The 23708-nt window shown below is 42.0% G+C and overlaps 1 protein-coding gene across 1 annotated transcript in view; it reads right to left on the reverse strand.

Moving 5' to 3' along the window:
- The window catches only part of HECW1 (HECT, C2 and WW domain containing E3 ubiquitin protein ligase 1), a 211042-nt gene that overhangs the window by 109101 nt on the left and 78233 nt on the right, over positions 1-23708 (reverse strand). Inside the window, exons 4-8 of the mRNA XM_010829072.1 lie at positions 22105-22247; positions 19185-19285; positions 16024-17349; positions 11085-11186; positions 6067-6217 (exon numbers count right to left, since the gene is read on the reverse strand). Of these exons, the coding sequence (XP_010827374.1) occupies positions 6067-6217; positions 11085-11186; positions 16024-17349; positions 19185-19285; positions 22105-22247 (1823 nt within the window). The remainder of the gene's footprint in view (positions 1-6066; positions 6218-11084; positions 11187-16023; positions 17350-19184; positions 19286-22104; positions 22248-23708) is intronic.

Genomic DNA, 23708 nt, shown 5'->3' on the forward strand with positions numbered 1-23708 from the left:
CTTTCAGGATTTGAAATAGTTCAACTGGAATTACATCACCTCCACTAGCTTTGTTCATAGTGATGCTTTCTAAGGCCCACTTAATTTCACATTCCAGGATGTCGGCTCTAGGTGAGTGATCACACCATCGTGATTATCTTGGTTGTGAAGATCTTTTTTGTACAGTTCTTCTATGTATTCTTGCCACCTCTTCTTAATATCGTCTGCTTCTGTTAGGTCCATACCATTTCTGTCCTTTATTGAGCCCATCTTTGCATGAAATGTTCCCTTGGTACCTCTAATTTTCTTGAAGAGATCTCTAGTCTTTCCCATTCTGTTGTCTTCCTCTATTTCTTTGCATTGATTGCTGAGGAAGGCTTTCTTATCTCTTCTTGCTATTCTTTGGAACTCTGCATTCAGATGCTTATATCTTTCCTTTTCTCATTTGCTTTTCGCTTCTCTTCTTTTCACAGCTATTTCTAAGGCCTCCTCAGACAGCCATTTTGCTTTTTTGCATTTCTTTTCCATGGGGATGGTCTTGATCCCTGTCTCCTATACAATGTTACGAACTTCAGTCCATAGTTCACCAGGCACTCTGTCTATCAGATCTAGTCCCTTAAATCTATTTCTCACTTCCACTGTATAATCATAAGGGATTTGATTTAGGTCATACCTGAATGGTCTAGTGGTTTCCCCCACTTTCTTCAATTTAAGTCTGAATTTGGCAATAAGGAGTTCATGATCTGAGCCACAGTCAGCTCCAGGTCTTGTTTTTGCTGACTGTATAGAGCTTCTCCATCTTTGGTTGCAAAGAGTATAATCAATCTGATTTTGATGTTGACCATCTGGTGATGTCCATGTGTAGAGTCTTCTCTTGTGTTGTTGGAAGAGGGTGTTTGCTATGACCAGTGTGTTCTCTTGGCAAAACTTTATTAGCCTTTGCCCTGCTTCATTCTGTACTCCAAGGCCACATTTGCCTGTTACTCCAGGTGTTTCTTGACTTCCAACTTTTGCATTCCAGTCCCCGATAATGAAAAGGACATCTTTTTTGGGTGTTAGTTCTAAAACGTCTTGTAGGTCTTCATAAAACTGTTCAACTTCAGCTTCTTTAGCGTTACTGTTTGGGGCATAGACTTGGATTACTGTGATATTGAATGGTTTGCCTTGAAAACAAACAGAGATCATTCTGTCATTTTTGAGATTGCATCCAAGTACTGCATTTCGGACTCTTTTGTTGACCATGATGGCTACTCCATTTCTTCTAAGGGATTCCTGCCCGCAGTAGTAGACATAATGGTCATCTGAGTTAAATTTACCCATTCCAGTCCATTTTAGTTCACTGATTCCTAGAATGTAAACATTCACTTTTGCCATCTCCTGTTTGACCACTTCCAATTTCCTTGATTCATGGACCTGACATTCCAGGTTCCTATGCAACATTGCTCTTTACAGTATCAGGTCTTGCTTCTATCACCAGTCACATCCACAACTGGGTATTGTTTTTGCTTTGGCTCCATCCCTTCATTCTTTCTGGAGTTATTTCTCCACTAATCTCCAGTAGCATATTGGGCACCTACTGACCCGGGGAGTTCCTCTTTCAGTATCTTATCATTTTGCCTTTTCATACTGTTCATGGGGTTCTCAAGGCAAGAATACTGAAGTGGTTTGCTATTCCCTTCTCCAGTGGACCACATTCTGTTCAAAAGTGACTCAACTATAGTTTTTAGTCCACAGGCTCTTCCAGAATCTTATCATTCTACTGTTAATATTAAGAGGTTGAATCAATGTCCTCTCCCCTCCAAGCTGGGAAGGTCTTGTGGCTTCCTGGATGAATAGACAATAATGAAAGTGACAACTTGTGATGGAATACAGGAGCCATGCTGTCAGGAAGCCCAGGCAACATGGAAAGTCCACATGCAGGTGCTCGGAGTAACAGTCACAGCTGGGGTCCCAGCCAATAACCCGTGTCCACCTCCAGATATGTGCCTCTCCAGCCCAGCCACCCTCAGACTGCAGCCATGAGATACCCTGAGAAGGGCCTCACTGAACTCAGCCCACCATGATAAGCATGAGAGAGGATGATGATGATGACGACAATGGTGCTAATAATCAATTATTGGTGTTTATACCACTAAGTCTGGGGTGGTTTGTTCCTCAGCAACAGACATCTGGAACAGGGCTTAGACAAACCTCATGCTGTGCCCTCTCTTTTCCTTCCCAAAGTGCAGTGACCACAGAAGAGAATTCTAATGAATCAATATAACCTTATATGATTAAAATGTCTGAAATTTCACAACCTGCTCCATATGTCTTTGGTTGGACCTGTGGTATCCCATACCTTACTAGGTCAGCAGCCTCAAAACCCAAGTGCCAGACACCACCCCTGGCCTTTGCTGGAGAAGGGACAGTCCTGGAGAAGCAGGCCACAGAGCAACTCATGGAGGATCACTCAGCGAGGGCAGGGCTGTAGCCTCAGAGGCCCTCTTTGATCTGAAGATGAAAGAGAGTGTCAGAGAGCCTGTTCTCTTCTGTTTCATCAAGAAGAGTCCTTCAATAACCCCCTCACATTTTATTTTTTTCAGTAAAAGGTTAAATATTTATATTGCATAGAGTTTATGGAAACTGATAAGAAAGTCAGCTGGAATGTCTAATTTGTAAATGGACACACAGAGGAACACACACAAAACCAAACCAAGAAAAACAAAACAAAACAAAACCCTTCAGGAGCCAAGCCAAAACAAACTAAACAAAAACCAAACAAACTAAGCTTATAGGAACAGACAATTCTCACAGGAGGAGCTAAAATTGGTAAAAGAAGAGCTCATGGAAGCAGAAGTAGACCCTCCCTCCAAGAAGTGAAATGTAAGATGCACCAAAACACCAGGAGAATTGCTTAAGTCAGTAAAAACCCACCAAAAGATGATAAGGAAGGGAGGGTACCATTGCTGGCAGAGTGAATCTGCAGAATCACTTTAAAAAATACTCAAACACTGATATCAAATACTGAAACCACATAGATCTCCCTTGGCCTGCTGTTTTGGGAATATAACCCAAAGGAAACATGCTAAGACAATCCTAACATTTTACATGCCCTTGGGTCTTGCCCAAAATAGTGATAAAAATAAATATCCAACAATATGACAAATTAACTAAATTACATTCATTCATTGGAACACTATCACTTAAGTGATAACTTTAAGACTATGTAGCAATTTGAAAATGCTAATAATGTAGTAAGTGAAAAATGAATATAAAACTATATCATCATTTTAAATATACAAGACTGTGCATATGGAACTTGAAAACTTGAAGACAGTTTAATCTTTTAAAAAAGCTAATCCTTGGAGTATAAGATTATAAGATCTTTTTTTTTTCATATTTAAGACTTCCATTTCTCCATAGTATAATTTTATCCAGATAATTAAAACATCAAACTTGAGTTGACTATTTAAAATCAGACTATGTATTTATATTTTTGGTTTGTTTGAGAAGTATTTGTGAAGAAGGTAGAGTTAGTTCATTTGGGATATTCTGAAAGTGCAGGAATTAACTTGGGAAATTGCCTTGTACTGAGTCCTGGTAAACTCTGGCCCCACCCAGCCACTGGGAGGAGGGTCACAGAAGAATGAGAGAGAAGGTAAGGACAGTACCAGTGGCGGGCACGGTGCCCCATCAGTAACAGGGCTGCAGAGGAGGCAGCCGCTGGCTCTGTGCGGAGGGCTCTGGGGAGGTTTCAGGGACCAAACAACATTAGGTTTGGATCTTTGTAGGATGGAGACAGGTGCCAGGTGGAAGGCAGGTAACGAGGGACTCCCTTGCAGTAGGAGCATGGGGCAAAGCCACCAAGGCCACTTGGGGAGTGGCCGAGGGCACGTGGTCACCGCGTGCTACTTCATCAACTCCTTATTTTGCAGTACACATCTCTTTGCACAAAACATTTGCCTTTCACAATCACCCTGCCAGAAGTCAAAAGAAACTCCTTGCAACACTGAGAAGTATTTCCATTTTGCTATGAGACAGTGACAGGTATCAATTTCCTTATAACTGTAGGTCATCAAACAAATGCCCGCTATGTGTGGTCACATCCGCAACGGATACGAGACTGACAGTATACTTCGTGTGGCTGCTGTTATCAGGCCAAATCACTGAAAAACTGTAAGTGCTGGAGGGCAATAGGCTAAAATAAGCATTGAAGAGCCTGGATACTTATCTCAAGGTTATCTAAGTTTCCCTAGGTAGGATTTTTCACAAGAAATAAGCACTTTCTCAAATTGCTCGATTTCTTTATCTGTCCAAATGGATGCAGCAAATATAGCTTCATGTTCATCAAAGTCTGGCCTTTTTCAGCATGTTCAGCTCCACTGGAGGGCACAGGGCTTTATACACCAAAGCCTGTACACTTCTCTAGAGGCCTGGTTAAGGATGGATTTGGCTTCATTTTTATATTATACAATCTGAACATCGTGAACAAACTTCCAAGTATTTTTATGTCATGAGTCAAGGTGTTTACCTCTGCTTATGTTTTGTTTTAGTGTTTCAACTGGACCTCTCATAGATACAACCTGATGGTACTCTCCCTGTTTCTTAGTCTGATAAATATGTTCAACTTATCTGTCTGGCAAGACAGATCTTGAGGCCATTTCTGCCTGTGGCATCTGAACATGATCTATATGTAAAATGAGCTTGTTGTGTTCCCTGCATTTTTAGTTGCAAACACCATGAAAGGACACTCCCATGGCTTTTGGTACATTTATATACAATATGTTCTTCCTTGTAATATGATTTCTTTCTGTGGGAATAACTAGAGAAATATGCTGCCAATGAAAATGCTTTATGGTTCTTATTAATGACACTCAGATATTGATGGGGAAAAATGGAAAGCAAGTGTCTTCCAAATGCTCATGTGATAAAAGAATCCTCGTGATTTTCACCTAAAGCATCCTCCTCTGCCTACATCATGGAGAAGGAAATGGCAACCCACTCCAATATTCTTGCTTTGAGAATCCTATGGACAGAGCAGTCCATGGGGTCACAAAGAGTCGGACATGACTGAGCGACTAACGCATGCTGTCTACAACAGCAGTAACTAGAAGTTCAACTTTTTTTTTCTGTTTATTTTTAATAGTATTAAATTGTCCATTTTTTTTCTGTAGTATAGAGTTAACTTTCAAGGAATGTTTGTTATCCAGACCTGTGTCCCCCAAGTCCAATTATTTATTCTTTCTCGTCCTTCTCCACCTTTCTCCTTTACTTCACACTAGCAAGACATCAGGTGGTTATAAACAAAGTTGAGCCTGCAGTTTGCACTCCTGGCTACTAAAAATATCCAAGAGCCACTGCCCTGATCTTATAGGAGCAAGATGTTGAGTATGATGCTCGTACTAGCTTACAACATGGGACAGATGCTATTGAGGGTTTTGTTTGCATGTTGAAAACAAAATGACATCTTTACATACTAAAAACTAGTAAAGGGCCTATGTTTTAGACAAAACAATTCTCAAAAAGTATTTTTAAATATTTCATTTTCTATGATGAAAGCTGTTTAAGAATGTATATTTCTGAGTATGTAGCAATTATGGGACTGGAGTAGGCATGAATATAGCAATTTATGAGACAGCTTTTTTTCCAGGCAGCTTTTAGTATTCTGTTAAACCTATCCTTGGAATGTTTTCAAACTGTTTGTGTTCCAGACCTGTTTGAGATTCTTATGACAGATATGAATGTCTGGCAGAAAAATGTGCATCCATGTATAATTTGCTTACAGTTTCTGAACGGTTCCTGGAACACTGACACCCTCAGTGAATACCTGGGTGGGGGGTGGTCCATGAGCCCCTGGGTAAGAACACCTGGGTTTGAGCCTGGGTCATCAAGGTATACAGAGGACTCCCCATCTTTAAATGACACTCAGGCTTAGCTGATGTCCTGCTGCTGAATTATAAATTTAGCTTTCCAAGTACTAACTATGAGTTGGTTAATTACTTTGCAGTTTCCTCATACAATCTGAGAAGAAAAGTCTAAGAGGGAATTTCATGAATCGCCCTTCCCCTTTCACGGTTTCTAGGGGCTCGCTGCATGCTGGTCACCCACCGCCTGTTGAGCTGCTCCATCTGCTGGATGGATCCAGATCTCCGCATCCCGTCGGGGGTGGCTGCTGCTGTGGGACGCTGCCAGGTGGTTGTGCGGTTCACGTGGTCCACATAAAAGACCCGCCCGTGGCTGTCAATGCGAGCTTCCCAGTCTAGCGCGTGATAAAAAGGCAAAAAGAAAAATCAAGGACAAACTATGGATCCATGTGAAACAGATAAGCACTTCCAGGTCTTCTGCAGGTAGAACTCACTGCTGGTGACTTGCTGAAGACCAAGAACTGCCCAGAGCACCTGCGTGACCTCTGAGGCACTGGCATGGAGTTGGTGTGCCAGGAAAGAGCCTACAGGACTCTGATTCTCTCCCGGACCATTTGAGACAGTAACTGGGGTTCCTCGAATAGGACCTATGATAAAATTCTAACAATTTCTAAAGACAAAGTCAAATACTTATTTCCTTCTTTAAAAAATTCCATCTTGCCAATTTTCTTGGCTACCAAGTGACAGCTGGAAGATAGGAATGTCCTCCAGCGAGAGCTGACAGTGATGCTGAAAAAAGTCCTTTCTTTGTTAAATCTGATGGAAGATGGCTGGTTAGGAGGGAATAACGGCTCCTCTTAAACCCAGGTTTGACTACAGTTCTAAAATACTGCATGTAGGTGCAGCTTCCTATAACATCTCATACGTCACAGCCTTAAGTGATTGCCTCTTGAGAGAAAGAATGGAAAGATTTGACCCTTAGAAACTAAATTCAAACCATCCTTTGATAAGTTGTGAATTCATAGTTTATGTTCAACCTATCTGTGGCTGCCAAATATTTCTTGACCAAAACAAAACCAATCATGACTATTAACTAGCATCAAGCTTTGTAAGTATCTCTTTGTTGATAAATAACCATCCCAAACAGTAGAGGGAGCCCAAGATAAAGATAAATTCTTTACTTCTCAAATTTAAACACCAGCAACCAACTAAAAGGTAGAAGCGCAGATGATACAGTCCATGATATACGTAGGGGCTGGACTGGGGTGATAGGATGAAAAAATCCTTAAAACGGAGAGAGCTGGGACTCACATGTACACACCTGAGCTTAACGAAGATGAGCTTAATGTCTGCTGTACCAGAGATGGGCAAAGCTTTTAGAGTCCACATGTAAAAATATGGTGGAAATAACAGCTTCATGATAAAGTTATGCTGAAAAATGAGTTACACTAAGGAATAAAATGCAAAAATGACTGCAAATGAGGAAAGCTATTCAGCCTTTTAAATGAGAAAAGCCATAGCTTTTGGGAGTAGGTCAGATATTTAACAATTCTGTTGAAAAAGTATCATTCAGGTAATGACATAGCAACTCTCAATTGTTTTCAAAATGAAAAAATACATTTGGTTTAGTTATGGTTTGATGTGTGCATGGTTTATCTGTTTGTGAACATTATGGCTTATGTTTGACATTTACCTGAGGGGCTGCCAAATAACGCCCAAGGAAATCTAAAATACCAGAAAATATCAAATTCAGCTTATAAGACAAATTGAAAAAAAATATAGTCAGGCTGTATAAATATATTCTAGAAGGTTTTGATTAAATTTGACTACTAGATGATTCAGCCTCAACTGTTGGTTGTAAATGTTAATTAGCTCATTGATGGAATTGTGTATTTGTGTAACTATTGAGTAATTAATTGCAAGCCAAACATTAAAAATTTTCAGTGATTCCCAAACTAGCAGCAATTGGGCTTTTTTTTTTTTGAACCCAACATGACTGTCATCCAACAAAGAATGAGTGTTAACCCTTGAGGAGTATCATGCTACTTCATTCACTTGAACAAGCACCTCCTTTTACTCACTATGAACTAGAGATCCGGCCAGATCCTGAGGATACATTGCTGACTAACACACATCCCTGCCCTCCAGATGCCCCATAGTAAAGGAAGGATTCCTTCAAAGACAAGACTCCAGTCTCATGGATTCTCCAAGTAAAAGGACTGAAGTATGGTGCAATGATAATGATCATTTGAGTTTCAGTATTTCCAAATCGCCCACAGAAAAGAATGTCAAGCCAGACAGGCCCTCTTCTTAATATATTAAACATGTGGAAGGCAGAGGGCTAATTAAACCTCTCATAAATATTCAGAAAATAATAGCTAAACATAATTAGAGATTATAAGTGGGGTTTTCTAGGTTGCTTTGTAAAGAATTTACTTTCAAATACTGTATAAACCATATTGCATTAAGAGAAAATTTCTGAATGGAACTTCAGCCTCGGCATGTCCAATTCACTTGGCTTTGTGATACCAAAACAGACTCCTGAAAAGGATACCTTAATGGATGACCTTGGTATAGTGGTCATTCATGTGCGTCCATTCATTTGTGACTGAGGGATCTGTCATATATTATACTACATATTTTCCATGAAGTCTAAGGACAATGTAGAGCCTAATAATGTATCCTATTTTAATTATTATACTCATAAAACCTATAAATTTTACTTTCACCTTAACAAGTGCAATATCATGTTTATAGTCTGGGCCTTTCTCTTGAACTTCTGTCACATCTCACTGCCTTCTTGACATCAATACCTGGATGACATTTCAAATATAACATGATCAAAACCAAATTTCAGCTCTTCCCTACCCAAACCTGCTCTATCTGCAGGCTTCCCTTTCTGTCTCAGTTAAATCCAGGTTAAAACTCTTGAGGTCATTCTTGACCCTTCTCTTTATTTCATACATCATATCCAATCTGTCAGCAAATCTATCCACAAAATATCTGTCCAGAATCTGACCACTTCTCTTCACCTCCTCTGCTCCCTGCTGGCCCAAACTACCACTGTTTCTCACCTGCAAGAACCTTATGCTGGGTCTCAGGCTTCTATTTTTTTTTCCTCACAATTTAATGTCAACATAGAAAAGCTTTTAAGTCCTAAGTCAGACAATGTCAAGTCTCTGCTCAGAAAACTTTCATCCAGAGTAAAAGCCAAACCCTTAAGTGGTCTACAAAGTCCTATGTGAGTGATCTGGGCCCCCGATAGATCTCTTTACCTGCTGTTTCCTCACTTCCTAAATCTGCTCCAGACACACTGACCTTCTTGCTGTTTCTCAAGCCCACCAGGCAGGCTGTTCTATTTGCTCAGAAAGTTCTTCCTTCCCAATACTTGGGTGGATAACTCTCTTACCATCTTTAAGTCTAGCTTCAAATGTTGCCTTGTCAATAAAGTGTACCCGGCCACCCTATTTAAAGTGGCAAATTGGCCATCAATATACACTCCAGATTCTCCTTCCCCTGTTCTGCTTTTGCTTTTTCACAGCACTTAATACCTTCTAATGCACTGCATTATTTCTTAATTTATTTTTTTTTAATTCTTTATTATCTGTCTCTGCCAATATAGACTGTAAGCTCCTTGAGGGCAGGGATCTTCACCTGTTTGCCTTACCTAAAATACTGCCTCACACAGGATAAGTGTTCAATAAATATTTATCCAATGAAAAACTATCAGGGATGAATTCATCCACGTACCACGTGAAATTATTTAAGAAAATTTAGCTGTTAGCTTCACTACCAACTTTTCTAATATTTTCCAGTGTTACATGGACAGAAAATTGAAACCTATCTGGAAGAAATTTATTTTCACTATCAAAAGCAGCTTATATAAAGCAATTCTTTAAAACAGAATATATTATACTCATTTATAATATCTGTATGTATAACTAGTTATTACTCTTGCATGGATTGAAGGTCAATTCATGTGCACACTCACTGATAGGTTTTTTGATGTGGAGAAAATGTTCCTTTCTTGGAGAGAAAATGTTATAGGTATTTTTCTAAGTCAGAAGTATCTCTAGTGACATTTATGGAATATCCATAAGTCAATGTATAAAGAAAGAAATTAGGCATCAAAGGTAAAGGACATAATGCCTATCTTGGTTGCTTCCAACAAATACAGTGTTCCTTTACATTGGTCCACATATTAAAAACACTGTTTTATCACTGATAAATTACAACTGAATAGGAGAAGACTGGTGTAGATGTTAAATATATCATATTGTCAAGAAAAGATGAATTAAAGAATAAGTCTTTCTTCTTTCAAAACTGTAATGGGTTAATGTAAGCACAGGCAAAAAAATGTAAAGAAACACTGATTCCTTGCATCCTGGAAAGATTATGCAGTTGTAAAATTTATCAAATTTTAAAGGTTATCTTTGTTTGAAAAATGAGTTGAAACCAAAACAGGGATGTTCTAGAATTCATGAACATATGTGATGCTAAGTGAATATAATATCTGGGGTGTCAGTTCCTTCTTACAAACATAATAATGGAATATTATAAGGGCAAATTACATTGGGACAACATCTAGAGACTATCTAGTCCAAATCTAGCACTTAGCAGACAAAAACATTAAAATTTTACAAATAAGAAAACTGAGTCTCTGAGAGATTAAGTGATTTTTCCAAGTTCAAATAACCAGCTAGATAATTATTAATTACTCATTACAGTTACCAGGAGAATGTGATTGAATTCTACCCCTAAAGATGATGTTTTGCATGGAAACCTCTAAGAACTGTAGAAAAAATTTGCGTCTGTCACATATGGGTACAATTTAGAGTAAGGAAAATGCAGGTTGAAATGTTTTATTATGTGGAGATGCTTGAACCATAAATGGTCCCATGGAGAATAACAGGATTACCCCATCTTGAACTGAAAACTTTTGAATATAAAATAGTAAAATTTGTGAAATAAGGGTCATGAACAGCTTGCAAGGACTAGTCAAGTCTTGTGATGAAATGCTCTCCATTTCAGAAGTTGAGGGCTACTTAAAATACTGGGTTATCTATTTGAGATCACATCCTGAAACCATCTGACAAAAAAACCAACCAAACAACTTTTATGGTAGGCGCCATAATGGTTTTTGATCACACTGTAAGGTACAGAGTGGGGGAAGAGTTTGGATGTTTATATACAAAGTTCATACTGACCTGCTTAGATTTGATAGGAAGAATTAAGACACAGATTTTCAAAACTAAAGCTTACTTGGTGGAAGAGGCTCATCGATTGTTGGGTAGTGATGATGTTCAGGCCTCAAGGAAGGAAGCTGGCTTACTGGCTGGGAATTATGGAGTATAGGACATTCACCTACGGACAAGATAGTCAAGATATTCAGATTCATTCATTGCTGTGGCAACGTCATCAAAAAAGCATGTCTGTAAAACAAATTACTGCAAGAAAAAACCCCAAAGAGTGGGCAATCGATTTTTTGGTTCTTTGTCAGTTTGTGACATTCAGAACCATTCATGAATGAATGATGAGAGGGAACTATTTTTTTTTTTTTAACTCAAATAGTCAAACATTTCATGGTTCTGATTTGTATCATACCAGACCAACAGGTAGGATTGGGGACCTGAATTTTCTTGAGGGTAAGGTGGCATCAGAAAGGGACCTAGAAGAAAATGAGCAGAGCCTGAGGTTAGCCCAGGAAAAGAAACAGGCCTGTTGGAGGGAAGAACAGCATTTATAAGGTCCCATACATTTTTGGGACTGTGCAAAATGATAGCTCCTTTTTCCGATAGATTTCATCTGAGGGCTGCCAAGAGGCTGTCTTTCAGATTTTGTGTTTGGAATGAGACTCTTAGCTGCTGCCATTTCAAGATGGGGTTAAGGAACTGATGGGCCAAGAAGATAAATTCTTATTGCATGAAACCTAGGGGCTGGGCTGGGGAGCCAAGGACCTATGGGATTTTGTGATTGTTTCAAGTTATTCTGAGGAAGAAGCAGACAAACCAGGGTGTTCTGGAAAGAGAAAAGACAAGAGACGAAGGAAGTAGGTAAGAGGCAGGAAGACTGAGACAGGAGAACTTGAAACATGGAAGTGGGATAGAGGGAGGCAGAAAGACAGACATGGAGAAATTTTAGAAATAAACATATCCACAGAATGCATGGCCCAATTACGATAGACACAGCTAATATTACTGTCAGGCAGACCTATGATGAACTGAATAGTGTTTTAAAATGGAGTTCCTATTTCATGATGTCTTCAGGTCTTGGTAACACTGCATGTAGAGGGGCCTCCAGTACCAGCAGTTTGGGTCACATAATCAGAGTCAATTGCTCTTGATCTGTGAGGAGCTAGAAAAGTTGAGGCCATGAGCCAGCCCTCAGACTGGTAACCCCCATTGTACCCCAACCTGGATTTCTCACAATAGCCCCTATTGGCCAAAGGACAAAGGTCAGGCTTCTCCTTTTGTCCTTCCACGGCTGATGCAAATCTCAAGTGTTCCATTATTCCGCGGTCCGAAAGAGAGGAACTGTGAAAACCAGTGTTTAAGATCTTTGTGGGAGCTCAAATTTCAAAAATATTTCTCAGAGTGTCCATACATGGAAAGGATGATTATTTCTTTCTGTTCTAGATCTACAGAACTGACTTAAAAACATAAGCAGAAGTTAATTAGGAAGGAAATTACGTGAATTTAGCCATTTAACTCCTTGAGCTAACTGGAAAACAAAAACAGGAATGTATTCAGAAACAAAGGGTCCTTTTAAATGTTAAATATATAGCATCATTTCTTGTGCAATCTCTGGTGTGTGACTTACACCCCTGGGGTCCTCAGAGACTAAGGAAAGTCAAGGACGGTGCCCCTCCCTCATGCCAGCCTTGCAAACTGACTCCTGTTTCAAAGCTGGGCTCTGTGTTTAGTGGATATAACACTCATGTTCGTATTTATATGTGCTTAATGTCAGAAACTGAAAAAAAAAAAAAAGAGAGAAAAACAATGGTACAGTTGTTATGTCACCAGCTGCTGTGTTTTAAATTTAGTTGTTAAAAAAAAAGAGAGACTTACCTTGTTGTAATTAATTCAACCAATCAGGTTAATTACTCCTCCAAGCTAGTGGAAACATAATAGTGTTGCTTGCCGGGTTAATGGAGCTGACCCCACCTTCCCGTGAACCCCAAGCAAATGCAATGATGTGACTGATGCATCTCAGCCAACGGAATGGAAGCAAGAGGAAGCAAGCCACTTCTGTTCTGCACGAGGCCGCAGCTCCGCACCATCCCCCTCACCTCAAATACAAAGCAAGGGTCAGACCTGCTAGAACTTCTGAGAAGGAAATGTATTCCAATTTAAAAGGGAGCCTTGCTGCTCATCTACCTGGAAGAACCCTCACTCAGAGGCTGAGCATTTCATAGGAATCATCTCAGTTAATCCTTCCAACCCCTTTAGGGTATGTTCCACTTTGCACCCAGTTTACACGTGAGGTTTGAAGCAGTTAGGTAACTTGGCTAAGGCGTCATGGCTGGGAAGTGGGGAGACTGAAGATAAACCCAGGGGAGCCTGATGCCAGGGTTGAGCTCATAATCACATTATTATTGTTGTTGTTGTTTAGTCGCTCAGTCGTGTCCGACTCTTTGTGACACCATCGACTGTAGCCTGCTGGGTTCCTCTGTCTGTGGGATTTTCCAAGCAAGAATACTGGAGTGGATTGCCATTTCCTTCTCCAGGGGATGTTCCCAACCCAGGGATCGAACCCACCTCTCCTGCTTGGCAGGCAGATTCTTTACCCCTGAGCCACCTGGGAAGCTGCCCATAATTGCATTATGTTACTTTTTTTTCCTTTTCATTTGATCTGAAGGTTTTTAAAACCCATTTTATGTTGAAGTTAAAAAAAGAGGCACATGTGGAGGGAAAAGAAACACAAAGTAGATGAAGAAGACATCTCCACAAACTGCTGCAGACGCACCTACATGGCTGTGGGTATAGTATAACCATCCTCGGCTAACCTCAGGAAAGAATTTGCAATCTGCAAAGTCACAGTGAGGGGAGAAGAGGGCACATGTGCGTATAATCAGGCATACGTGTTTCTTCTGAGTGGGTGCTGATTGGTGGTGAGTGGGGACAGATCCACCACTTGGACTTCATTAACCCGGGGGACTCCCTACCACGGGAGAGAAGAACTGGCTGTAGAAGTCATGTGCCAGCATAGGTACAGCCTTCAGGAAATCAACAGTCCTTCCCAGGAATCCTCGTTTTGCTCCCAGTAATCACTATAGTGAAGCATATGTTCTTAACTTTTTTGGAGTTTACAATCTGCAAAAAATTTCAGGAATCTAGAAATTTCTTTAGAAACATAGACTTCCACTCTGGCCCTGAAAAACTTTTTCATCCTTTTGGTAAAGGGGATGGGTTCCCCACTGCTGGACTGTTAGACCTTCAAAGGCATGGGTAATATCTTTTTTTAAATATCAATGTATACTGAGTCAAGTTTCAATTACCCATGTGTGGACTGTCTCCTATCATTGGAGACATGGGTCCAAATATACCCGTTGGCTACAACAGACTGACAGACTATAAATTCAGCCTTGTAGCTCTGTGGCTCTGGGTAAAGATGGTTATTATACTTCTAAAGGTAAAAATGTTTTTTTCTTTCTTAAAAAACACACCTTTGATGAGAAGAGTTGCTTTGGTTTTGTGTCTTGACCTACAAAGCTTAAAATGTGTAGTATCTGGACCTTTATGAAAAAAGTTTTTCCAACTTTGGTCTGAAACATCTCTGGTAGCTCCCAGTTGTGCCTTCATATAGGTATATCCCCAAATTGCCTTATGATATACTTATTTTTAATTCTATTGTAATTATTGAGTGCCGTCCACACATAGCATCTGACCTAGAACAAAGAGGAGACTCAAAACCTCCCTATTAAAGAAAGGGATTGTCCACCCCATTCTCATACTCACGGGCGCTTTTCCATATTGTGCGGTATGTCACTATGCTTTACTGTATGGCACTCTGGTTTTCTTCCTGTGTTTCTTTGTTACCAGTTTCCTTGGGCTTCTCCTTACCCTATGTGCCACTTTCCCTCACCCCTTCTTTCTCCAAAATGTAGAATTGGGTACTTTTAAGTACTTAAGATTATTTCTTTTACACTCACGTACGTTCCTATAAAAATTTGCAGGTGCCAGGCATTTGCTTAGCAGACGTAAAGAAGATATGAATTCTGGCCCTTGATGAGCTTACAATCTAGAGACAATACCACTGCATGTTGTTTGGAGGCTAATTTAAACAAATTAGAACAGCAAAATAGCAGAATCTGTATTTTTCGCTTTTAAAACAGCTGAAATATTTCATATTATCATGTGACTTTTAAGTTATTTCCCTTAATGTCACTGTCACTTGACTGGCAGGTGGTTCCCAATTCTGGATTAGGAAATGCAAGTTAACTTTATATATGCTTCCACAGGCATGACTAAGAAGACAGGTCTTTGGTTAGGACACAGAATACATTTTTAAACTAAAAAGGGCACCTGTTGGATTAGAATCTTACTCGAGACAAAGTGCTTTACACATTCATGGTATCCTTCCTTTGCATTAGCCAAAATAGCTCCCCAATCCCACAAAACAACACAAAACAAAACCAACAACAATAACAGAATCAAGTAGACAGAAATCATGACACATATATGTAGGCTATACATATTCATATGTACACAGGTTAAATTCTAAAACAGGTAATATCAATGTTCTTCCACTTATATTAACATTTATTGCTAATCTTCGTAAGTTGTGGGGAGTCAGCAGATATTGACATATTACCCACTTAATGTTGATCATTTTCTGCTCATATCATTTGATACTAACTTTGATGCTCTTGCTGCTGTCAAGACTGGAGGGTAATATGTACCCTATAATCAGTGATTAGTTAAAACAGAGAGGCACACATACAAGTACACGCTCACATCCAACTAGTTGTCATTCCTGGGGTGTATCTGAGCGGTGGTGGGGTGTCAGCTACCCACAGTCTGGAATACTGACATACACATATACACATGCACACATATAAGTACAAGACAGGCACACGTGGCCACTGCAGCACCCTTATTTGGGACTGATCCTCTCCCTCTTGGTTTTAAACCATGTTGGTGAGACCTGCGTCCCCCTCGTGGTGGTCCTATTCTCACTCTGATGGGGTGTGAGGTCTAACCTTCTCTCCGACTGCTCGGCCCTGCCACGGGGGACTCCAGACCTTCCATGGTTCTGGCCATGCTCCCATCGGGGGCGGCCAGCTCGTCTTGCCATGGCCCTGCACCGTTGGCCGACTCCTGGTCCAGCTCTGGGCTCTGCACTGAGTCGGGCACTGACTCGAAGGCGCTGTTCTCCTCCTCCTCGTCGTCCTGCGAGGAGAAGACCGTGCTCTCGGAGATCTTGGCACTGTCCACAGAGGAGAAGCGGGTGTGGCTGGCAAACCTACTGCCGTTGTAGCAGGAGGGGCTGTAGCAGGAGGCGCTGTAGCAGGAGCTGCTGTAGCACGAGGAGCTGTAGCAGGAGGGGCTGCAGCAGGATGCGTCGCAGCAGCTGTGGTCTCCACCCTGCCGCGGGCTGGAGTCGCTCTCGCTCCCCGTGCTGGGGAGCCCGTCGCCATCCGGGGCTGAGCCGTTAGCCAAGCCCGAGTGGCCGAGGGGAGCCGTGCCTGGAGTGGCCCCCTCGGGGGCCTCTCCATCCTCTTCCAGGGGAGGAGGCTCCGCGGCGACCGTGTCCATCTCACTGAGCGCATCCTTCTCCGAGGCATCCTTGAGGGTGGCCTCCTCCTCGGCACCGTCGTCGTCGTCGTCCGCGCTGCCGCCCTGCGCCGAGGGCAGGCTGTGCAGCAGCGTGTGGATGCGGATGTAGTGGGTCCGCGGTGTCTCCGGCTCACCGCAAGCGGACGCGATCACCGTCTCCAGCTCGGACACAGGCAGGGAGCACGGCCTGGTTTTCCTCTTCACCGAGGCCCGCAGGTGCAGCCTGTCCTCCCCCTGCCCCAGGGCAGACACGTCCCCCTCTTCCTCCTCCATCTGCTCCTTCTCCTCCTCCTGTCCCCCAGCCCGACTCTCTGTGGCCCTTTCCTCAGCCACCGGCTCCCCAGGGCTGCTCGGGGCTTGACCGTCCTCCAGCAGCCCCGGGAGGGCCACTTCCCCTCCCAGGTCCAGCCGCTCGGCCAGTTCTTCTGCACTTAGGGCGGGCTCTGTGTCCTCTGGCCCAGGGGCCAGCAGCTCCCCAGCCCCCTCAGGCCCCACAGAGACTATGCCATCATCATCTCCTGCCTCGGTGGTACCTGCCGCTGCCTCAACCAGACTGGTAAGCTCCAGGCCCTCGATCTCTGGAGGGCCCACAGTGCTGCCCTGGCTCGGCTGCTCAGGCTTTGGGGTCCCTGAGGGCTCTGGTGCATCACACGGGGGCTCCCCACAGCTGCTTGCCACCAGGTTATTCATGGGGCTGTCCTGAATTTCCGCAGACTCAGGCTCGGTACTCAGGGAAATCTCCTCATCATCTGTGGACAAGAAGAAAATGTCACTGCAGTGTTAGTCTACTCCCGAGGATGTGTGAGCATCTTAGGGATTTCTGCCTTAGGATATTGCATGGAGGGGTTGATGAGCATTTCCCATGGACCAAAGCTCTGCTAAAACCCATTCTGTAAGAAATGGTTCTCCTTATGCAATCACGATGTATTTGACAATTCTGTTTCAAGGGACTTCAGTTTTTGGTCAAAATGCCCAAATCCTAGTGCTACCCCTGTTCTGGGCACAAAGTAGGTGCTCAATAATGTCTGTTATTCGGAAGACCTCAGAGATGAGAGGTGGGGTTTACAGTTCCTTGTTGGCTTCAGGCAGGGCTAATTATACTAGTTCAGAGTGTTTCCTATGGCTGAGTCCCCCAGTGTGGCAGAATGGGGTTCTTAGGTGACCAGAGAGAAGGAAAGGGGGCAACCACAGTCATTCAGTGGCTCAGAGCGGAAGCCTCCCAACATCTGGAGAATAATGAAGTGGGAAAATAAACCAGGTCTGCATACCAAGCACCCATTCACGGAGCAGCAACCATGGTTCACCTCTGCCTTCCCCCAGTTGCTCTACTGGATCCCTGCCAGATGTGGATTCCCAATTCAAGCCCTTGTGCTATCCACTCATTGAAGAAAAGCAATCTCTCTGGTGCACTGTAAAGCTATTCTTACTGCTACACTAAAGGAAGGATCAATTTTATTTTCAGGATGAGGAAAGGCTGGATGTGAAAGGATGAAACAGTCAAGTGTTTCCTTACAATCTGCTTTGTAGACTGGGCACAGAAATGCGCAGTTTGTTTGACAAGGGGGCAGTGATAAACTCCAGACCCTGCTTCTCAAAAGCCTTATTAGCTTTACTGGAAACTCATAAATGTGTTGCCAATAAAGTGGCAACTCACAACTCTCGGCATGATCTCTACCTGTGAGGGGGCTGCCAGAGAAGAGTCGGAGTGGGATTATGAGGCATCTCGTCAATCTTATTTGGAAATACGTTTTGGCTTGAAAAACTGAACACAGGATGATTCAAAAGTTTTCTGTCCAATTTACAATATTCATTTTTCCTGTGAGATTGTAAAAATCCACTGAGTAATCACAGTTTGACAATGTGACATGTATCACATTCATTCATTCATTCATGTATGCAGTGATTCAACATCTATTGATTAAGTCCTGTGTGGGTATGGGTTGTGTTAGTTGTCAGTCATGTCCGACTCTTTGGGACCCCCTGGACTGTATAGCCCACCAGGCTTCTCTATCCATGGAATTCTCCAGGCAAGAATACTGGAGTGGGTAGCCATTCCCTTCTCCAAGGGATCTTCCTGACCCAGGGATTGAACCCGGGTTTCTCACATTGCAGGCAGATTCTTTACTCTCTGAGCCACCAGGGTATTGGGAGTAAAATGTTAAGTTAGACATGGCTCCGTACCCATGTTGACCTCTTTGTCAATCCCCACTCCACTGTCTAACCCTCTACCTTTAGGTCACTGGAACGAAGAGGAGCCTGTCAATCAAGGGGACCACAGGGACTTCCCTGGCAGTTCAGCAGTTAGGGCTCCGTGCTTCCACTGCAGGGGCCTGGGTTCAATCCCTGGTCAGGGAACTGAGATCCCATGAGTCATGTGGCACCACCAAAAAATAAAGATAAAAAGGAGGGTAGCAACCTGGCTTGCAGAACAGATCACTGGCTTCTGGGCCTCAAATGGAGAAGACAGGTAGAGAACCACAAAACCTAGGACATGTCTGGAGAGAACCATGGTTATTATATTTTGGAGAAAGGAACCATCTATGACACTAGGCTAGGACAACACATGAAATACATGCCGAAATACCTGGGTGGATGGAGGAAGTGATCTCAAATCGGAATTGCAGCTGTCCACTCACGTGATCTGTTGGAAGCCTACGGCCAAGGGTGTAGCTGACCACCCTGTCCCTAGAAGGAAATAAGCATCATCACAGATCTGGTAAATACCTGTTCTCCTAAAGACCACACACTATGCCAGCAGGTGAGGCACCCAAGCCCAGGGAGGCCCTGATATTAGGAGGTGATGTCTGCTCAGGACGATACAAGATGGTCCTAAGGAAAAGATGGGAAAGTACACTTGCTCAACAGCAATGAAAACTTCAATAAAATCCTTATTGAATAATCTAAGACAGGGATCAGTAAACTACAGTCCGTGGGCCAAATCTGGCCCATCACTTGCTTTCATAATGCTATGGGCTTTTTACATTTCTAAATGGTTAGAAAAAGTGCAGTAGAAGAGTAGCATTTTGTGACATGTAACAATGATACGAAATTCTAATTTGTTTCCGCAAATAAAAGTTTTATTGGAATGCAGTCATGCTTGTCAGTTTACTTCTTGTCTGGGCCGCTTTCATGCTACAGTTGCCGAGCTGAGTAGTTGGGACAGAAGCCATATGGCCTACACAGCCTGAAATATTTACTATCTGGCCCCTTACAGAGAGTTTGCCAACTTGTGTTTCAGAGAAAAGAAGAAGAAGAAAAAAAAAAGACATGGATATCCTTTGCTTGCTTTTCCTGTGCAGGCTGACATTTTCCAAATAAGCCCTTAATTATGGACAGGGCCAGCAGCAGATGCTTGTCTTGTAATAATCTAGCTAGCTAGCTACTTACCGCTATCTATCTATCTATGGAAGGATGTAATCCTGATGCCCAGAGACCCTGTGGAGTGCTTCAGAAAGAGACCTGCTGCAGAGCAGAGCAAAGCAAGACTTGTGGGCTTGGGTCCACTGGCCTGTGACTTCCAATTACACCAACTCCAGGGTCCCACAGAGAGACTCTGAAACTCCACCCTGGACCCTGGCACCACTCCCTTTGCTCACCCAAGGCAATTTTTAATTACTAGGAAGACAATTATCCAGAGAGAAATCAATCTGATAGTTTGCTATTATAGTTTCATCAACAATGCAGATTCAGCAGAATACAAGGTACCCTCCCTTGGCCTAAATAGGAAGAGCGACTACTCTGGGATATTCAGAAATGAACAAATCCATTCTACCCAGTAATAACAAAGACATATTCCAAAACCAGTTGGTACTTAGATAATTATGTATTCATCCCATTTATTCATTTGCGACATTCAAATAAAAAGGTAAATCACTGGCTAATAGTGTTTCAATGTTTTTTCCTAGAAAACACCAGCACCGTGAAACAACATATGTCCCAGGGGTTCACTGACATAGCATTTCTCTTTGGTAAGCCCTGGTTTCATATTTGGAGTTTCTAGGAAGTCCATTAAATAAAGCATTACATGCAGGAAAATTAGAATGAGCTAAAATATTGACAAGGGCTTTGGTCAATATTATGAAGTAGGTCTACTATGACCATAAGAAAGAGATCCTGAACCCCAAACCTAGTTGGAATCAGAGGAGGCCTAAAGACAATATCAGATAGTGAGACTACTTTATCAACAAATATTTTGTGAGCCCCTGCAATGTAAAAAAGTGCTTCAGGTGATACATAGCATGTAATGCATACCCCTGCCTTTAAATAGCTTATACCAGTTGGGGCATGAGACTGGCAAAGAGTTCTTTAACTACATAAAGAGTTCCAGGCAGCGGTGATATTTCCAATATGAAGCTGAGGCGGGTGAGAGTAGAGGACTTGAGGAGAGAGACAGTAAAAGGCAGATGGCTGAGGGCTGGGATGTTACAGGCAAAGGAATCAAGGGCACCTTCCGAGCAGCCTTTATTTTAAAAGGCATACAGTTTGCTATTTTAAAAATGAACAGTTTGGAATCATTTAGTCCCTATGTGCCATGGAGAGCTTTATGTTCTTTATGTATATTCTTGTTTTAGTGGAAAATGCAAACATCTTGTTTGACACACAACTGTAGCCTCGTAAATGTCAGCTCTCTGCTATAAGGCTCTGATTACATGTCCTTGTATCATTCTAAGTGTTGCACTGAGGCATATCCATGACCAGAGAACCACATACAGCTTTACATGTTTTCAAATATAGTTGCTGTTACCTATAGAAATGCATATTATGTACAAGGATTTTTATCTGGTCAGAGGTTAATGAGAACCCTGAATATTATTTATTTACTTACTTTATTTTTGACTGCATTGCATGGCATGCAGGATATTAGTTCCCTGATCAGGGATTAAAACTGGGCCCCCTTGCATTGGGAGTGTGGAATGTAAACCACTGGATCACCAGGAAAGTCCCAAGAACACTGAATGGACATGAATATAGAAGACACAAAATGCAGGTCATATACAACTGTGTGAGCAGCATAATTGTGGTTAATCCATAAGGATTCATGCTTTTAAAATTTTACACATCTTATCTAGCATTTTCTATAAATACTAGCGTTTTTTTAAGGCACTCTAGTCTAGTAACCCAGTATTTCATCTTTTTATGGAAATGTCACAAATGATTAAATCCTACACACAAGACAGGCATGTGAATGAAATGATATCCTTCGTGGTAAAACAAATTTTAATTTCTATCTGTACAGAAAAAAATGCTGCAGTAAGGCCTTCTTTCACTAGCATCTTAGAAATTTTTACTGTTCTGCATAAGTAATCAGAGGTAAACAAACTAGGGGAAAAAGAAGGGCCTGTTTAATAAAATCTCATAGCTTGAACAATGTAGTAATGGGAGAAGCCAAGGAAATACAGCACCAGTATTTCAGTTTGAGTCTCTATGAGGCTGTATTGTTGCCTTTCTTGGGCCTGGCCTGCTGGCTGATGCCTAGTGATTCAGAGCTCTTGGTCAAGGTTTACCCTATGGCATGTCTTTCCAGGAGTCTTTGAACGGGCATTGACAGCTTTCCCAAAAAGCGCTTGATGATGGGGCGGCTCTTGGCAAACTTGTCCTTCACCTCAATTTCCAGCACATCAGTGGGCAAGGACACAAAGCTGAATTGCTGCAATGAAAAAACACATGACATCAATTACCTGTGAGGTGTGAGGGGTGGCCAATCCCCAGTCCATCTGCTTTGAATGATGTCATTGTCAAACACCCCCACAGCAATCTTTCCCTCTCTCTCTACTTGCCAACCTAAGTGTATCCACCTATCTTAAGGTTTTAGAAATGTTGTAAACTCTGTTTATTCCAGAAGTGAATAATGGCCACAATGAGATACCTCCTCAGTGCTTAAGAATAAGGTTCTTTTCTTTCTTTTTTGGCCATTTGGATTGCGGGATATTAGTTCTCTGATCAAGGATCAAACCTGTGCCCAGGGCCATGGAATCTCTGAGTCTTAATCACTGGACCACAATGGAATTCCCTAAAAATAAGGTTATTCTCTGACATTCAAATAATAAAATCAACCATAAAGGGAAAGAATGCTACCCAGGCCACACCATACTTGACTGAAGTTATCAACATAGCTTCAGAAAGAACAAGCAAAACTCACCTACAATTAGGGAAATGTACTTGGAATCAACACCATAACATTTTTTTTCATGATGATAATGGCAGAGATTTTTTAAAGTTTGATCATACACTGCCTTCTGGTCAGTGGGAAGAGACAAGAACTCTTACTCTGTATTGATGGAAATGCACATTGTTTCAACCCTTGGTAAGGAAATTGGTAATATTTTAGTTCTGTTCAGTTGCTCAGTCATGTCTGATTCTTTATGACACCATGGACTTCAGCACACCAGGCTTCCCTGTCCATCACCAACTCCTGAAGCTTGCTTGAACTCATGTCCATCAAATTGCTGATGCCAGCCAACCATTTCATCCTCTGTCGTCCCCTTCTCCTCCTGCCTTCAATCTTTCCCAGCATCAGGCTCTTTTCCAATAAGTTAGTTCTTCACATCAGGTTGGAGTGTTGGAGTTTCAGCTTCAACATCAGTCCTTCCAATGAATATTCAAGACTGATTTCATTTATGATGGACCAGTTGGATCTCCTTGCAGTCCAAGGGACTCTCAAGAGTCATCTCCAACACCACAGTTCAAAAGTTATCAATTCTTGGTGCTCAGCTTTCTTTATGGTCCAACTTTCACATCCATACATGACTACTGGAAAAACCATAGATTTGACTAGATGGACCTTTATTGGCAAAGTAATGTCTCTGCTTTTTTAATACATTGTTTAGGTTGGTCATAGCTTTTCTTCCAAGGAGCAAGCGTCTTTTAATTTCAAGGCTGCAGTCACCATCTGCAGTGATTTTGGAGCCCCCCAAAATAAAGTCTGCCACTGTTCCCATTGTTTCCCCATGGATTTGCCATGAAGTGATTGAACTGGATGCCATGATCTTAGTTTTCTGAATGTTGAGTTTTAAGTCAACTTTTTCACTTTCCTCTTTCACTTTCATCAAGAGGCTCTTTAGTTCTTCTTCGCTTTCTGCCATAAGGGTGGTATCATCTGCATATCTGA

The sequence above is a fragment of the Bison bison genome, unplaced genomic scaffold (genome assembly GCF_000754665.1).
Source record: "Bison bison bison isolate TAMUID 2011002044 unplaced genomic scaffold, Bison_UMD1.0 scf7180017864499, whole genome shotgun sequence".
Classification (NCBI taxonomy): Eukaryota; Metazoa; Chordata; class Mammalia; order Artiodactyla; family Bovidae; genus Bison; species Bison bison.